This window comes from Oculina patagonica, chromosome 4 (genome assembly GCF_052425735.1).
Source record: "Oculina patagonica isolate OP01 chromosome 4, crgOcupat, whole genome shotgun sequence".
In the NCBI taxonomy this organism is placed as follows: domain Eukaryota; kingdom Metazoa; phylum Cnidaria; class Anthozoa; order Scleractinia; family Oculinidae; genus Oculina; species Oculina patagonica.
The window spans coordinates 19661370-19680442 of NC_135761.1; the positions used below are offsets into that span (position 1 = coordinate 19661370).

Consider the following 19073-nt stretch of genomic DNA (forward strand, 5'->3'; position numbering starts at 1 on the left):
TAGAAAAAAAATAGATATTGCGTTGTGTACATATGTTTGTTGTTTTCACAAACCTGTTCTGACGAGAACCTCACTAAACAAACAGAGGAACAGTGTGCAGTTGAGATGTATTTTTTTAGCTTGAAGAAGTTACGATGTAAGTTTGCTGTTATTTTATCTTATTTTTGATTTGTTTTCTGGCCTTGATGTTAAATCCAACATTCATTCTTTTTGTTCCTCCGTTTAGCTTTATGTTTCCGCCTGACGACACAGACGCTGAGTTCATTCAAAGGTAAATGATTTAGTGTTAAAACTTAGATGCATGCAACTAAAGTACGATGGCAGTTTTAGAGACAGAGAATAAGGGTTTTAATTTTAATGCGCGCACCTTAAAATGACGTTGCTTGAAAAATTCAGAAAACAAGAAGTAATTAATTTGCAGACAGCCCTTTGCGTAAAATTGAACTGTTCCGTTAATCTTGACTAATTTAGCAGCTCAGATTTTTAATATTTCAATGATAAGAGGCAATTCACGTTCATGTTCATGTTAAAATATCTCTTTCCGGCTCTGCATTGCTAGGTTGTCTAGGTTTAATGTTTTTTTTTTTTTCTGTTAATGGAAGATATTTTCCGTCAAACAAGTTAGTCCGGCTCAAGTTAATTTCATCAAACACACGTACACTTCACTGACATTTTTTTGATGATCCACGATATAGATTTAATGGATCATTTACAGCTTTAACGAGTTTTTTTAGCGAGTGACTCTGATCAACCCCTATCTTTCAACTACAAGGTCTAACTTTAGAAGAGCGATTTTTTAGTGGAAAACAATAATCCTTATAACAAACTCAAAGGAAACACAATTCTTATGCAGTGAATTACTTTAGACCAAAATGTGTAGTAAATATAAAAAAGATGATTTAGACCAAAATGTTTTGATAAAACAGTGTGTACGCGTACATTTTAACCCAGATAAGGGACAAAGATATTGCACTTGTATAATCAAACACTCGTCTAGATTCATGTTTTACATCAAGAACTGCGCTTCGCTCAGATTTCGCTAACCTGATAACCACCTCATATAATACTTAATTATATATACAGTCGAAGCTCTCTTCACTCTTGTATGTATGTACTCTTGTATGTATGAAAACTCAACTGCATATCGTAAACATCACAGCTGTGAAACTACCTTGATCACCCTGGTCGAGGCATGGAAGAGGGCAAGGGACGAGAGTCTTGTCGTGAACATTCTTTCCACTGACATGTGGCATTTGACTCCCTACACCCACCATTGTTGTTGAGTAAGCTTAAAGCATACGGTTTCCAGGACGGACTTATACAACTCCTGAAAAGCTACCTTAGTGACAGATACAATCGTGTCAAAATGGGCAACCAAGTCAGTTCGTACAGGTTGGTGAATAGAGGCTGTCCCCAGGGCTCTGCCCTGGGGCCGTTACTATGAAACATTTTTCAGAACGACCTCCCCTTGTGCTTAGCAACCAGACCATCTATGTATGCTGACGATCATCAGATTTACCACAGTGGTCATGATCTAGGGGAGGTTACATCTAAGCTTAGTGAAAGTGCGGATCAGGAAACAAAGTGGTACGAGTCAAACTTGCTGGCCGGAAACCTAAAGAAATATCAGACGTTAAACATCGGCTGCAGCAAGACAACTGACTCAGGCACTAGTGCAGTGATCTATACTAACAATCAGAAAATTAAGACCGCAGATACTCTTAAGCTTTTAGGGGTAACTATTGACTCCAAACTGAAATTTTCGGAACACGTTAGCTCAGCCTGCATAAAGGCAAGTCAGAGAATCGGCGTACTAATGCGACTAAGGAACTTAATCCCCACTAAGGCCAAACTTCAGTTATACAAGTCAGCTGTACTACCATACCTTACTTATTGTCACCTAGTGTGGCACTTTTGTAGAGCTAGCGATGCACGCAAACTTGAACGACTACAGGGAAGGGGCTTGAGGGCCGTTTACAAGAACAAGCATGCTAGTTATACTGATCTACTGGAGAGAGCCAAGTTGCCAACGCTAGCGAACAGGCGTTTACAGGACATATGTATTCTCATGTATAAAGTTAAACATAGATTATGTCCAAATAGCATCTGTAACATTTTTAACGAGCATAATTCCACGTATAACCTGAGACAATCAGATTTTTCTACTCCTAGATACAACACTGTTACTTATGGAAAGCACTCTTTGCGTTATGTAGGACCCAAACTATGGGGAAAACTTTCTACGGCTGACAGATCAGCCAAGACTCTGCAGGCTTTCACAAACCGTATTCGCAAAAAAGATATAACTCCCTTAATGGACAGCGGCTGTAAGGGATGCATCCTATGCTGTACTTAGTGCCTCTCAAGTCAAAACATTATTATAAGATTTTAACATTTTTTACACCATAGATTATTATAACATTTTTATATGACTTATATATATTTTTATTGTATTTATATTTAGTATTAGTGTAGCTTTTAGTTTTTAGCAGTGTCCCCTAATTAGTATGGTTTTATTTTCCAGGCTATAAGGCTTTGACACTTAAATAAAGTTTCTTATCTTATCTTATATTAAGCTCTCTTAACGGACACTCTCGTAAGCGGACAGCTCTACTTACGGCCACCTTGTTAGAAACCCCGTTTTAACTCCCATACAAACTCTGTATTTTTACGTTCTCGTAAGCGGACATTCCCGTAACCGGCCGCGGACACTTTCAGAGATAACGACTTAGACTTTTTCTTTGTTTTTAAGCTCCCGTAAGCGGACACCCGAAAGAAAATCCTACTTACAACCTCTGTATCCTGTTTTTATCAATCAAATTCACGTCGCCGTTTGTGACAATGATTTTACAGTAATTACAGGACCACATTTTAGTGCTTGTTTTGTCGTCATCCACGTTCGTCCAGTTATTGTTAGCTGGGCAAGCTCCCGTAAGCGGCCATCTTCCCCTACACCTCTAGCGGCCGCTTACAAGAACCATTCTCGTAAGCGACCAGCTCCAATTACGGACACTTTTTTCGCGTCCCGAGGGTGTCCGCTTACGAGAGCTTCGACTGTATATAACCTGACACTCTTTCTTAAATTAATTCGGCAAAAATTAAATTCATTTTAGAATTCACAGCAGCCAAACAGAATATATTGAACTTTTTCTAACAAAGGCGCACGAGTTATTTTTTAAAGACTATATTAAACAGTTCGTGCGCATATGCTATTTATCTGATTTTATTTTATCGCAGAATTAAATTCTATCTTCTAGCTTGTAAAAAATAATACTGTGCAACTGCTCTCAAAACTAGAAACTTGTGACTCACACTCATTCCTGAAAAAAAAAAAAGACTGAGCAAATACAAGAATATAAGCTGTTATTCCATTGGACAAAAAGCAGAGGAAAGCAAACAGTTCTAGCCAATAGTATTGCTTGTTGGAATGAAAAAAAAAATAATATGCATGCTATTTCACAAACTTGTTCTTACGGGAACCTAAAATCAATAAACAAAGCAAAAAGGTTTGCTTGCCTAAGAAAAAAGTAGATCATTTCAGTTCTGAACAGAGACACGAAAGGATTGTAGAAGTTGAAGATGTAAGTTTTATTACTTTTTGGATTCTTGTCTTCGTTTTAATGTTAGATCTAACACTCGTTTTTATCTCCTTCCCCGTTTAGCGTGTTCATTTTTCCATTCAGACGATACAGACGCTGAGTTACTTCAAAGGTAAGTGATTCAATTTACTCTACGAATCTTGTTAGAACATTCATTTTCATTATAAAAATACTACTGCTTAGATTTCGACTAGACAAAGGAAAGAAAAAACTATATACCCAGATATAACCAGATTTTTAAGTTGTCAGTATTGTACTAAATTCTCTACTCATCCTATTGTGAATGGATTTTTAAAAGTTGGTTTTATTTAACAACTAAGGCTTTCAGATTTATAATTCAAAGTGGGTCTAAAATCCGTAAAAGCAGACGTTCTTAATGAGAAAACTTCGCTGCTACTGCTCCAGAAGTACAAATGTTAAATTAACAATCAATTTTTTTTTCCCGCGACTGAAAACCCTTTACTCCAGTGTTAAATCGAATGTTTGCTTTTAACAATAAAAAATAAGAAACAATATTTACAATCCGGTAATCTAGATAATTTATACAAGTTCTTATACCATAAATGCTGCTCCTAATTTTTTTTTACTCTGAGCAGGCTTTTAAGAAAATGGAAAATTTAGCATTTTCTTTATTGGTTACTTTGTAACTATATGACCAATTGGCCTTCTTGTCTTATCGATACGTTGTTTCATGAACTTGTTCAGTCAGAAGCTCGATGTAAGCGTTTCAGTTTTCAAACGAGCACTTGTTTCCCCGTAAGTTTTGCTTATGATCTGGATATGTTTCAAGAAAACAGAAATTTTGTCGTCCCGCTCAGAAAAAACTGACAAATAAAATGTGCAAATTCAAATAAAAAATAGGAACAGCATGTGACTCTCGCCCATTGGTGAAAACAAAAAGATTGTGCAAATGCAGAAATATAAGCTGTTATTCCATTGGACAAAAAAAAAAGAGGAGAGCAAACAGTTCTAGCCAATAGCATTACTTTTTAGAATGAAAAAACAATTAATATGTATGCTGTTTAACAAACTTGTTCTGACTGGAACCTATAGCTAAAATCAATAAACAAAGCAAAAAGGTTTGCTTGCCTAAGAAAAAGTAGTTCATTTCAGTTCTGAACAGCAACACGAAAGGACTGTACAAGTTGAAGATGTATCTGTTATTATTTTTTAGATTCTTTTCTTCGTTTTAATGTAATATCTAACACTCGTTTTTATCTCTTTTCCCGTTAAGCGTGTTAATTTTTCCATTCAGACGATACAGGCGCTGAGTTACTTCAAAGGTAAGTGATTCAATTTACGAGTCTCGGTAGAATATTCATTTTCATTATGAAACACTACCGCTTAGATTTCGACTAGACAAAGCAAAGAAAATACTGATAAAACCAGATTTTTAAGTCGTCAGTATTGCACTAAATTCTCTACTCATCATATTGTGAATGGTTTTTCAAAAGTCGGCGGTTTTATCTAAGAGCTTAGGCTTTTGGTAACATAATTCAAAATGGGTCTAAAACCCCGAGAACGCAGTTTTCAAAGGTTCTAAATAGAAAAAAAACCGCTACTGCTGTTCAAGAACTACAAGCCAGTTTTTCACAATTGAGTCTTTTTGTGCCCGATTGAAAACATTTACTTCAGTGTTAAAATCGAATGTTTCTTTTTAACATTAAAAAGAAATAAAAAATAATAATAATAAGTTACGTTATTCACAATCTGGTTGTCTGGATAATTTATACACTTTCTTATACCGTCAATGCTGTTCCATTTTTTTTAACTCTGAGCAGGCTTTTAAGAAAAAAATTGGAAATTTTAGCTTTTTCTTTATTGGTTTCTTTCTAACTGGCTAATTGGCCTTCTTTTCATGCGATACGTTGTTTCATAAACTTGTTCAGTCAGAAGCTCGATGTAAGCATTTCAGTTTTCAAACGAGCACTCGTTTCCTCATATACTCTTCTTATGATTTTGATTTGTTTCAACAAAACTAACCTGAGTTTGTTAATGTTCAAAGCCTAAGTATTAGTTAAATGTGATCAAGTTCGGTGTATATCAGGCCAGGTTTCGAAGAAAATGAAACCAAAACCGAAACCATCACAGCACCTTAAAACTAAGAAAGAAAAATAAAACTTTAAACTAATAAAAGCCCATTTTATCGGCATCTGCTTATTGCGCGGAACAATATTTTCCACGTTCAGTTTAATTAAACCTTTATTTGGGCAATGTTTAGGCATTGGTCTATATTTTAAACTATTTTTGGTCCCTGTAACAAAAAGTATATAAATGTTAATTTTTCGTCTGTGTGCAGTTTGCAAATGATCTATCTTGCCTGGCGACACGAAGGCAGTTCTTAAATCCGTTTTAACACGAAACTCGTCAAAACAAAACAATGTAAATTAACATGTCAGACTCCCAAGATGACGTCACAGCCAATTAAAATTATGTCATCTTGTAGAGTAAGCTAAGGGCTTTCTTCTCAGAGCAAAATAATTTCGCTACGCCTTAATATAACGAAAACTCCGGGGAGGGGTTCCATCCACCCCCCCCCCCTCCCCCCCCCTTGTACGATGATGGGGGTATGAGTTTGCTTGTACGTCCGAGGGTTAAAAACCAGAAATGAAACATGAAACTTCAAACTAATAAAAGCCCATTTTATCGGCATCTGCTTATTAAGCGGAGCAAGATTTTCACCTTCCGATTAATTATCTTTAAGTCCCTGTAACAACAAAAGTATTAACTTTTCGTCTATGCGCAGTTTGCAAAATGAATCATCTATTTTGGCTGGTGACACGTAGGCAGTTCTAAAATTCGTTTTAACACGAAACTCATCAAACTGACAAAACAATGTAATTTAACATGTCAGACTTATAGTCATTGGTCAGTTTATAAAAAATCTAATAAAATGTTTTGATACATTGCCGGAGTATCATTGCCATTTAGATGCTTACTGGTGCAGTTAAGTTAAGGTAGGAAGGCATTTTATCGACTTGTAATCTTCCACACTGTAAAGGTAGGAGTTTTTCCTTGCTCTAGTAAGTTAACAAACGATTCAAGGAAACATGATTTTCTTCTTGCCTAATTTTCTTTTTCTGGTAAGTTTTACAATAAGGTTTTATCTCGCAAAGCCCGTAGACATTGTCAGGCGTACCATTCGATACTCAATTCGTGTGAGCCTTTACGTCATCGATTACTTTCTAACTGTAGTCCAACCAGTAGGCCTTCTTGTCTTGTTTCGACTTGTTGATACCCTGTTTCCTAAACTAGAGTCTCAGTTTTACTTCGTTATTGTTAATTTATTACCAGCCAGTATTCAGGACTGAAGCTTTATGTCTTGGGTTAAAAATAATATTTCAGCGCTACTTTTCGGGCGCTGCCTCATCTCATAAATTGTGTTATGTAGTCCAAAAAAATAGTGAAACATTGCAATACAAACAGCGAAACAATCCAATAACAAACAAATCTAATTCCACAGACTAAACGATACCGATGGGAAAATCTCGTATGAAGGATTCGCCGATCATGTGGTGTGTACTGTTTTCGGTGCTGATCACTTTGGGTCCAACGACGGCCAACAATGTCAGCAGCAAACCAAATGACAACAAAGTAAGCTTGTTGTGTTTCAATAAATAGTAGCCTGCACCTCTTTTAATGGACTTGATTCAGGTTTTTGGTGACACATCACAAAGGTCATTTAAGGTGATATAAATTTTCCATGCTGTATGTTATATCTTGTTTACCCGTATGCTTATTATCCTATGTAATAACTTTCAAGTGGGATGATTCTTTCTTTTTTTGTTTATTTCATTTCTCGACACAGGTCACATTGTGTTACGGTGGACAACCAGGGACAAATGGTATTCCCGGTATGCATGGCATGCCGGGTTCCCCTGGGGCACCTGGCCGTGATGGGCGTGAGGGGGCAAAAGGAGACAAGGGCAGTCCGGGAAAGACTGGACCCCAGGGACCACCTGGTCCAGATGGAAAGAGAGGAGCAAAGGGAGAAACTGGTGTCCAGGGCCCCGTCGGCCAAAAAGGGGAGAAAGGTAGCAGTGGATCTTCAGGAACACCTCAGCTTTCCTCGCACATGAACTGGAAAGAATGCACGTGGAAAAAGGGCGACGACAAAGACTCAGGTGTGATCCAGGCAAGTGATTTATGTCACTTTATAGTTCAACTATGACGTGGGTATATAGCATTAACTGAATAACCACACGGCGGCACGACATTAGTTATATAGCGTCCTTAACGTGTGATGATAACAAAATTTTACATTGACACGATTCCCCCATCTTGTCTACTAACTGAAGGACATTATTACAACAGTGGGAAACTCCTCCTACCATGCCACTTGTCTCAATGTTTTAAAAAAGGGAATTCGAAGGGAAGTTTTTTTAATGAAGAGGGCGGGCTACCTGAACTTGCAGTTTATGCAAATTGGTTACAATAACGCTGTATGCGTCTGCTGCACTATCTAAGTTTGTTTGTCTCTTAGAAGCAACTCATTTATTTACTTCAAATTATATTATATTGGCATTACCAATTATTATTACACTGTATTACTGATTATTATTATATTGGCATTACTTATTACTTTCTTTTACTTTGCGGTATTTTCATCTATCAGCTGAACTTGTTTCCTGCTCTCCATCTCGCTAGAAATGATTTTCTTTATTAATTAATCGCAATGGCTGATAATTATCTCCGTAGAACTGTGAGTTTATGAAGAACTTCACAGACACTGCCCTCCATGTTTACTTTGCTGGTACCCTCAGGGTTGGCTTTTGTGACGGTTGCTGTAGCCGTTGGTATTTCACCTTCAATGGCGCCGAGTGCAGCTCTCCTGGACCTATTGATGGCGCGTTCTACATGAGAACCGGCAAGAACCACGACCTTCACCGTCACCGCCATATTGAAGGTCACTGCAATAACATTCACAAGGGAAAAGTGCGAGTGGGATTCTGGGTTGGAAACTGCAACACTGGCCACAAGAATGCTGACGCGTACACAGGCTGGGCTACAATGTCCCGGATCTTCATCGAGGAGGTGCCAAAAGCTCAGCAGTAAACACGTGACACCTATTCCCTGGACTTTGTAGAAGAACTTTAATATAGTAAGGATAGAAAACTACGTTGCTGTTTTTGGAAGCGTTCTTATCAACAGATTTGAAACTTCTGATCTGTATCAGCTTAAAAATAATAAAAAGTCCGGGAACATTACTAAATGGCTGTCTGTTTTTTCAATGCTTTCTTCAGTTTGTACCTGCTACCTTGGCGCTCTTTAATTTTTTCTGCTTTTGTTTTTATTATTAACCCCTTGCCTACCAGAGCCAAACACACTAAGCAACCGGCGGCCATATTGAATTTTTAATGAGATTCTACATTTGGCTAAGTAATGGCATCTTTTCAGTTAAAATATTAAAGAACACCTAGATAAAACATTTAAAATGAATTCCTCTGGCTTTTCCTCATTCTCTTATTGTACGGTTGACTCTAACAGCTCCCTGGCGAATTCCTTGACCACGTGCGATCGATCGAGGCTTCTTCTTCGCCACCTTCTTCTTCTTTTTGTTCAGACTCTTCAGAATCACTTGGCTTAAATTCGCTGTGACTTAAATCGCTTATATCAGAGTCGCAATCGACAAAACTTTCAGCAATAGCTTCATCCGTGTCCATTCTGCCTTCACGCACGCAAGCCGCCATGTTGTACATTGTCCGAGGGAAAAGCAATTTTATTGGGTCAGCGGTGTTTCACAAGTAGTGCCAGACCTTTCTCAACAACCGGGGATGAAATATTCAAGGCATCGTGAACAACCAGGCTTTCAGCGATGTCCTTTGGTTGAGGACGTATATATACGTCCTCGGTCGTTGCGTGACAATAGAGATGACGTATATATACGTCCTTGGTAGGCAAGGGGTTAAGGTGATTTCTAAGTATTGCATTGTACATCCTTGCTGCGCATCATAGACAAAATCGCGGCTTTTTCTTCACGGCTTGCCTCGCGAAGGAGATAAATCGTCTTTTTTTCGTAAACAAGCAAGTTACCTATATTTTTATTGCATAATTTTTGTGCACAAATTACCCTCTTTAAGTAAAAAAATAAAAATAAAAAATGTTCGGAAGGAAAAAAAAAGATCTGCCTAAAAGCGTTAACAAAAACATTACTTGAGGACACGAATTACGACTTTTTAAAAAGAGGACTCCAGAAACGTTTTGAGTCGATGTCGTTTGAAATTGTTTGATTTTGCCATAAATTATACATTACATTGTTCCATATGCTAGAGGCTTTTTAACTATCAAGTTATTTTTCAAGTATACTTTACTGAACATTGCTTCCCGCTACCGAAAAGGTAACGTGGACCAGTGAAATAACCCGTGTGATTAGTACCAGCAAAGGCTTAATTAGAGTAACATTGGTCCATCCTGTTTCTTTTGCGAGCGTATGACCTATCTTTTTTATTGTATTCTTTAAAACACTCAGTGCTTATTAGGAACATTCAGGAATAGTTAAAAAAAAAAAAACTCGCTCGAAAACTTTTATTTAAGAGGAATCACTTAAGAAAATAAGTGTTGCATTGAATATTACGATAGCTACTACATGTCCCTTTCCATAATTATGATGGATTGTTTTTCACAGCCACGCTTTAGTAAGCAGAAAAACAGACACTTGTTAAGAGTCTATTTTCAAAAGTGTTTAACAAACTAGATCATTCAAAACTCAAATTGGGCTTGCTTTTTCGGTTAGACCGAAGACATTTTGTTTATCGATGTCTCAATTATTAAAATGGATAAAACGGCAGGTGAAACCAATTAATAGAGAAGTAAGGAAAAATATGTAGTTTCAGCAAATAGATTTCAACAACTTTGGTAGCGTTTCGTATATAAAAGAAAAATTAAAAGCGCGCGGTTCGATGTATCTTTTTAAAATTATAAAACTTGAGAGAGTGGAATACATTCACTGTCGTTCTCTACAAAAACTCAAATATTCGCCACTGATGAAAATATTACTTGGCTTCACACTAGAAGCCAAGTTAGTTTCAAGTAAACACTTGACTCTAGTGCACTTGAAAATCTCAAGTCACATTTTACAAAATCTGGCTTCACACTTGATGACAAAGTATATTACTTGAGGTACTAGCTGTCAATCATCTTCAGAACCGTGACAATACTGCACGCCGCTTTCATTTGGCTTCCATTTCCCATTGGTCAAGTGCGATCTCAAGTGTGGTGTAGATCACACATGGCGGCGTACTTCGGCTTCTTTAAACTACGAAAGTTTCCATGGTCACCAAGTAAAGTTCAAGTAAGTACGTTTAACCCCTTCACAATCAAAGTAAGTTCCAAGTGTACTTAAATTATACTTACGAGCTCTAATGTGAAGCCAAGTATTGACTCAGTGAGGCCACGAGAGGAAGTATACATGTACTTGACATTTTTCGCCTGTCACGCACGTGTAAAACTCTTCACGCGAGCCAAGATTCTTTCTGCAGACAGCCTTACTTGATACCCAAGCTTTTGTTTCTGTCCTGAAGCTTGATGATTTTCATTTGTGACCGTTCACAAGTACGCAGTCTCTACAATTAATATATTCTGCCCTGATTAGTTCCCCTTACACATCCATCGGGTAATACAATGACGGACGATGGTATCGAAATGGGTCTTTCTTTCTTTCTCTAAATGAACATTTTCTATTTATCTTATCGTTTCGATAAATTAAAATATAAAACTAAAAACTAAATATAAAACTTATGACAGCTCAGAGTCTGCAAAGAGTTTGTTTATATTGAATACATTAACATCGCAGTGTTCGCGATTACAAATGCACAAACAAGCCGTTTAATTTGAATAATTGAAAGGTAAGAAAAGTGTTATAGCAAACAAACTTAACATTGGTCATTGTTAACCAAATCTTATTTTTTTCAAATAACTTGACGTCTTCACGTTTAATGACACAAAACCAAAAATCACCTTCTTCATTGGATGAAGAGAAGTGCTATCGCAAACATTTTTGTCAAAAATGTCAATAATACACAGTTAACAACAATGCATTCGTGCTCAACGACGAACTGGTAGGAACAAGATTCTAAGTCAAAGTTATAAAACCAAAATGGAAGAAAAAAATTTCCAAGCGCGAAGTTCGATGTATCCTTATCAAGACTTCAGAGAGTCTTTACAGGTACGATCATTGACTACCCTTTTGGTTCAAGTGATTTTCTGTTTCTTCTGTTGAACAATAAGTGCGTAGCTTGGCGAGCGCGGATGTTCAAATAATTTGTAAACAAATTTGCCATCATATAACAGTGATCTAAAATAGATCGGTGAACATTACGTTGCAAGGCAGTATAGTAAGCACGTAGTTTGGTCGCTAGATCGGTGAATATTGCGTTAGATGGCAGGACAGTGGAATCCCGATTTATCGAATCTCCATCAAGGCAAACGAATATCGGTTCGAGAAAGCAGGGTTATAACTGCAGTATTTGGCTAAGTGAAGCCAGGGAGACCTCTTTTATTTCAGTCGAGTAATCGAGAGGTCCGAGAAATCGAGATTCCATTGTAGTTACACCTCCCAGTTCATATATCCCCTTATTGGATTTCGTTTTTGATGAATTAAGTTTTTTAGTGTCTACACATTCGGCATATAAGTGTTCGTTAGTTGAATGAGGCCTAAAACATAGTCATGCACCTAGCAAGTCTGGTAAATAATCAGGCCCATCTGGACTGAACACACATTGACTTATTATTTTTTTCTTTCCTAGAGTTCAGACGTCGACATTGTTGGTAACTATGGTTCAGGTAAGTTTGCTAAGGTTAATTTTTTCAGACCACAGAATGTTTTAATGTGTGTGCTGGAATGAGCACAGTAGCTCTATTATGAATGGAGGATAAATCGACGTTTTTTAATAACAGTATTAATTCGTGTACGTATTTCGTTTTACAACTTCGTGTGCTTCAGTGCGTCTTTGAATGAAGCTAGCGAAACGACAAAACCTCCTTGATCAGTGCGGAAAATTACAATTTTACGTAGTAACAATGGACAAAAAGTAAACGGCACTTGTTGATGCTGGTAGACGCCAGACAGCCTTAATATACGATCTATTGGCTTCTTAAGACAACCTTATGTTTTAAAACATTACCTGGGCCGCACAATTTCCGGAAGAAGAGACGAATGTGCTGAATTCTTACAATTTTTGGAGACGCGAGGTATTCAAATCAGTTAACGCAAGGTGCTGTCCTTTGTGATTTTGTTAACATTTAATTATTTGCTTGAAAATCACAACAATCTCATCTTCGCGATTCAAACTTTGTAATAACTGAGGTCGACCTCGACAAATGCTGTCACTTCGTCGAACGAGGATCCTATCCATTGACAGATTTTTACACTGTCTGCGATTGCTTTGTCAGATTAAATTTAGTAAAGAAAAAGAAACAACAAAAACGTTTCCGTGTCAAACAAACACAAACATTAGAACCGAAATATTCACGATAGAATAAATATGAATGACAGTCACGAGTAAAAACGCTAGCGAGTTACTGCGGTTTGTTAGATGGCGACATTTGTACGAATATCGCAATTGAGCAGAAACTTGTACCTCATTAAAGGAAAAACTAGAAAGAAAAAGTATTAGTTTCTTTCTACTTCCAAAGTAAGTTGATTTTCATATGAACAGTCAAAAGAAGTGTCTGTCTAATTAAATAAAGCTTTTGTTATAGTTAAGGTATACCTGTTTTCAAATGTAAAGCTAATAGATTTTAATAGATTATGCCGCAAGATCGAGAAACATTTTACGCTGTTTACTCTAAATCAAATTTCGGGATTGGAATTTTGCATTTAGAATAATGATGGATGAAATCGCATGTAAACAAGAAATTGAATAATTACCTCGCAATGCTCTAGGCTTAGGTTTTAGAAACTTATTTTGATTTTTTAATAATCCAGGACTGGAATATATATTTTTTTATTTCGCAACAGAAAGTCATTGTTTAGGACGGCTTTAGTTTGCTTGAATATTGCATAGCAGCAGTAACTGACGTGGCAAGAATGAAAGGCTTCATCCTATTGGACAAATCGACGACTAAACAAACTTTTCAATGTAGATAACGAATAACATTGCTTGTTAGAAAAAAATATTACGTTGTGTACATGTGTTTGTTGTTTTCACAAACTTGTTCTGACGAGAACCTCAATAAACAAACAGAGGAGGTCAGAGACATTGTGCAGTAGAGATTCATTTGTTAGCTTGAAGAAATTACGATGTAAGCTTTCGCTTCTTTTATCTTATTTTTGATTTCTTTTTGGTTTTGATGTTAAATCCCACATTCACTCTTTTTGTTCTACCGTTTAGCTATCAGCTGTTTCCCGTCTGACGACACAGCCGCTGAGTTCATTCAAAGGTAAATGATTTAGTGTTAAAATTGAGATGCATGCAACTAAAGTACGTCGGCAGTTTTAGAGACTGAGAGAAAAAAGGCTCTTAATGAGCGCACCTTATAATGAAGTTGAGGGAAAAAAATCAGAAAACCAAAATAAATTATATGTAGACAGCCCTTTACGTAAATATTAATCTTGACTAATTTAGCAGCTCAAATTTTTATAATATTTCAATGATAAGAGGCAATTCACGTTCATGTTCATGTGACAATCTCTTTCCGGCTCTGCATTGCTAGGTTTAATGTTTTATTTTTTTTCTGTTAATGGAAGATATTTTCCGTCAAACAATTTAGTCTGGCTCAAGTTGATTTCATCAAATACACGTACACTTCAATGACATTTTTTCGATCATCCACGACACAGATTTAATAGATCATGTCCAGCTTTATCGAGTTCGTTTAGCGAGTGACTCTGATCGACCCCTATCTTTTAACTACAAGGTCTAACTTTAGAAGAGCGATTTTTTAGTGGAAAAAAATAATCCTTATAACAAACTCAAAGGAAACACAATTCTTATGCAGTGAATTACTTTAGACCAAAATGTGTAGTAAATATAAAAAAGATGATTAAGACCAAAATGTTTTGATAAAACAGTGTGTACGTGTACATTTTAACCCAGATAAGGGACAAATATATTGCACTTGTATAATCAAACACTCGTCTAGATTCATGTTTTACATCAAGAACTGCGCTTCGCTCAGATTTTGCTAACTTGATAACCACCTCATATAATACTTAATCATATATATAACCTGACACTCTTTCTTAATTCAGGAAAAATTTAATTCATTTTAGAATTAATTCACAGCAGCCAAACAGAAGATAATGACCTTTTTCGAACAAAGGCGCACGAGTTATTTTTTAGAGACTATATTAAACAGTTCGTGCGCATGCTATTTCTCTGATTTTATTTTATTGCAGAATTTTATCGTCCAGCTTGTAAAAAAAATAATACTGTGCAACTGCTCTCAAAACTAGAAACTTGTGACTCACAGTCATTCGTGATTTAAAAGACTGAGCAAATACAAGAATATAAGCTGTTATTCCATTGGACAAAAAGTAGAGGAAAGCAAACAGTTCTAGCCAATAGTATTACTTGTTGGAATTAAAAAAAACACCAACAATTAATATGTATACTGTTTCACAAACTTGTTCTTACGGGAACCTAAAAAACAAGGCAAAAAAGTTTGCTTGCCTAAGAAAAAAAAAGTTGGTTATTTCAGTTCTGAGCAGCGACACGAAAGGATTGTAGAAGTTGAAGATGTAAGTTTTATCATTTTTTTAGATTCTTTTCTTCGTTTTAATGTTGGAGTAACACTCGTTTTATCTCCTTCTCCGTTTAGCGTGTTCATTTTTCTATTCAGACGATACAGGCGCTGAGTTACTTCAAAGGTAAGTGATTCAATTTACTTTACGAGTCTCGGTAGAATATTATTCATTTTTATTTTGAAACACTACTGCTTAGATTTTGATAAGGTAAATCAAAGAAAAAACTGATATAGTCAATATTTTAAGTTGTCTGTATTGTACTAAATTCTCCCCTTATCATAATTATTGTTAATGTTTTTTCAAGAGTCGGTTTTATTCAACAACTAAAAATATCGGTAAAATATTTCAAAATAGGTCTAAAATCCCGCAAACGCAGTTTTCAAAGGTTCTAAAATAATGGGAAAACTTCGCTTCTACTGCTCCAGAAGTACAAATGTTTAACAATCGAGACTTTTTTCGCCCGACTGAAAAAACCTTGCTTTAGTGTTAATCGAATGTTTCTTTTTAACATTTCAAAAAATAAGAAACATTATTTAAAATCCGGTAACTGGATAATTTTTACAAGTTCTTATACCATAAATGCTGCACCTAATTTTTTTTAACTCTGAGCAGGCTTTTGAGAAATGCAAAATTTTAGCTCTTTCTTTATTGATTTCTTTCTAACTGTATGACCAATTAGCCTTCTTGTCTTACCAATACGCTGTTTCATAAACTTGTTCAGTCAGAAAGTCAGAAGCTCCATGTTAGCGTTTTAGTTTTCAAACGAGCACTCGTTTCCTCGTATACTCTGCTAATGATTTTTATTTGTTTCAACAAAACGGGGATTTTATCGTCCCGCTCAGAAAAAAAAAATAAAGTGTGTAATTCAAATAAAAAAATAGAAACGGTATTTGACTCACCATTGGTGAAGAAAAAGATTGTGCAATTGCGGAAATATAAGTTGTTATTCCGTTGGACAAAACCAAAGGGAAGCAAACAGTTCTAGCCAATAGTATTGCTTGTTAAAATAAAAATAAAAACAATTAATATGCATGCTGTTTTGCAAACTTGTTCTAACGGGAACCTAAAATCAATAAACAAAGCAAAAAAAATCTGCTTGCCCTTGGAAAAAGGAGTTCGTTCCAGTTTTGGAAAGGGACACGAAAGGATTGTAGAAGTTGAAGATGTAAGTTTTATTATTTTTTGGATTCTTTTCTTCGTTTAAATGTTAGATCTAACACTCGTTTTTATCTCCATCCCCGTTTAGCGTGTTCATTTTTCCATTCAGACGATACAGGCGCTGAGCTTATTCAAAGGTAATACCATTAATTTACTTTACGAGGTTCGGTAGGACATTCGTTTTCATTTTGAAACACTATTGCTTAGAATTATATGATTCAAAATGGGTCTTAAATCCCGCGAACGTAGTTTTCAAAGGTTCTAAATGAGAAATCTTTGCTACCGGCCATTGTTCCAGAAGTACAAATGTTTAAAAATTGAGTCTGTTTTCCCCGACTGAAAACATTTACTTCAGTGTTAAATCGAAAGTTTCATTTTAACATTTAAGAGAAAAAAGAAACTTTATTTACAATCCGGTTGTCTGGATAATTTATACACCTTCTTAAACCGTCAATGCTGCTCAAATTCTTAACTCTGAACAGACTTTTAAGAAAAGAGAAAGCGGAAATTTTAAGCCTTTTCTTCATTGGTTACTTTCTAACTGTGCGCGCGGAAAAATAGGCATTCTTGTATTTTTGATAGACTGTTTCATGAACTCGTTCAATCAGTTGCCCATAGCATTGAGCAGAGCAGACTGTACTAGCTGACGTTGCAAGCGTTTCAGTTTTAACACGAGCACTACGGAATCCTTCTTTTCATATACTCTGTTTATGCTTTTGATTTGCTTCAACAAATCAAGCCTACCAGTGAGGTTAATTTAATGAGGCTAAGTATAAGTTAAATGTGTCCAACTAGACGGTGTCTTTTAGGCCAGGTTTGTAAGAAAATGAAACAAAAAAACAACACAGCACCTTAAAAAACCAGGAATGAAACTTCAAACTAATAAAAGCCCATTTTATCGGCATCTGCTTATTAAGCGGAACAATATTTTCACCTTCCGTTTAATTATCTTTATTTGCACAATTTACAGGCATTGGTCCCTGTAACACCAAAATTATTGACTTTTCGTTGACTTTTCGTTGATCTATTTTGGCTGGCGACACGTAAGCAGTTCTAAAATTCGTTTTAACACGAAACTTGTCAAAACAAAACAAAGTAAATGAACATGTCCGAATCCTAGCCATTGGTCAGTTTAGAAATAATCGGACCAATGAAAGTGCTTGACGTATTTCAACACGTTACAGTTAGTAAACGCGTTTTAACGCGAAACTTCAACATGTTCAAAATAAAATAAAAAAGTTAAAATGTTCTGACATAGCGCCGGAGTATCATTTTCATTCAGATGCTTCCTGGTGCAGTTACGTTAAGGAAGGTAGGCACGACTAATATCTTAAACTGTAAAGGTACGAATTTTGCCTTGCTCTAGTAAGTTAACAAACGATTTAAGGAACAGTTGAGTTGGTGCAGTTAAGTTAAGGAAGGAAGGCACTTTACCGACTAAAAATCTTTCACACTGTAAAGGTAGGAATTTTGCCTTGCTCTAGTAAGTGAACAAACGATTTAAGGAAACATGATTTTCGTTTTCCTTGATTTTCCTTTCTGGTAAGTTTTACAAGTAGGTTTAATCTTGCAAAGTCCATAGACATTGTCAGGCGCAGTATTTGATACTCGATCCATTCGTGTGAGCCTTTTCTTCATTGGTTACTTTCTATCTGTATGACCAATAGACCTTCTTGTCTTGTTGATACGCTGTTTCATAAATTTTAGTTATTTGAACGAGAAACTCGTTACAGCGACAAGAGAAGACTGTACTAGCTGATGTTGTAAGCGTTTCAGTTTTAAAACAAGTACCCGTTTCCTCGTTTACTTTGCCTATGATTTTGTTTTGTTTCAACCACCCAAGCCAACGTCTGTTAATGTTTTAAGGCTAAGTATGAGAAAAATGTGTTTAACTACGTCAATGGTCTATAGTGATATAAAATTATTTTTGGTAGTTCCAACGTCTTTGTAACCCCGAAAATGACATTTTGACTCGTCCTCTTTGGGAATTTTGCAAATGATGTTTTTTGGTTGGCAACACGTAGTTAGTTCTAAAATTTGTTTTAACATGAATTGTGATAACAAAACAAAGTAAAATACTGTATACATTTCAGGCTCCTTGCCATTGGTTAATTCAGAAATAATCTGACCAATAAAAGTGCTTGGCGTATTCAGTTTCAACACTCTCCACGAAGTCAGTTACTAAAAGTGTATTAACGGGAAACTTCATCATGATCAAAATAATTATATAAGATAAAATGCTCTGATTTGCCGGAGTATCATTTTCATTCAGATGCTTACTGGAAGGTAGGCACTTTATCCGCAAATCTTTCAAACTGTAGTAAGGGTAGGAATTTTGCCTTGTTCTAGTAAGTTAACAAAATATTTAAGGAAACAGAGTTTCTTCCTTGCCTAATTTCCCTTTTTCAGCTGGTAAGTTTTACAAAACGATTTTATTTTTAAAGGTCAATAGACATTGACAATAGACAACAGTCATGCCGGTCAATAAGCAAGGTCTCTAGAATGATATTGACAGACGTGTTTGCGTATTGCAGAATGATGTATTTTGGATTGGTACACGTAGTCAGTTCTTAAACCCGTTTTGACATGAAAATTGTCAAAACAAAACAAAGTAAATTAACATGTCAAAC

At 36.1% G+C, this 19073-nt stretch overlaps 2 protein-coding genes across 3 annotated transcripts in view; both read left to right on the top strand.

Annotated features, from left to right (window-relative positions):
• Positions 1-19073, top strand: part of LOC144651803 (collagen triple helix repeat-containing protein 1-like) — a 132810-nt gene that overhangs the window by 9437 nt on the left and 104300 nt on the right. The window contains exons 1-2 of one of the 2 annotated variants that reach the window (XM_078511806.1): positions 11683-11763; positions 12344-12380. The exons of the other annotated variant lie outside the window; for it this stretch is intronic. Of the exons in view, the coding sequence (XP_078367932.1) occupies positions 12372-12380 (9 nt within the window). The 5' untranslated portion in view covers positions 11683-11763; positions 12344-12371. Of the gene's footprint in view, positions 1-11682; positions 11764-12343; positions 12381-19073 lie in introns of those variants that run through there. 2 annotated transcript variants of the gene reach the window in all.
• LOC144651870 (collagen triple helix repeat-containing protein 1-like) lies at positions 126-8811 on the top strand. Its single transcript, XM_078511920.1, has 6 exons — positions 126-271; positions 3663-3711; positions 4834-4882; positions 7063-7193; positions 7408-7734; positions 8298-8811. Exons 4-6 carry the CDS (start codon positions 7077-7079, stop codon positions 8652-8654), a joined length of 801 nt encoding a protein of 266 aa, XP_078368046.1. The 5' UTR covers positions 126-271; positions 3663-3711; positions 4834-4882; positions 7063-7076; the 3' UTR covers positions 8655-8811.

Bases quoted from the DNA above. Each gene is read 5' to 3' on its own strand.
- LOC144651870 (XM_078511920.1), top strand. From the start codon at position 7,077: ATGGGAAAATCTCGTATGAAGGATTCGCCGATCATGTGGTGTGTACTG. The intron at 7,194-7,407 runs GTAAGCTTGTTG...TTCTCGACACAG, and splicing joins GCAAACCAAATGACAACAAA to GTCACATTGTGTTACGGTGG. The intron at 7,735-8,297 runs GCAAGTGATTTA...TTATCTCCGTAG, and splicing joins AAGACTCAGGTGTGATCCAG to AACTGTGAGTTTATGAAGAA.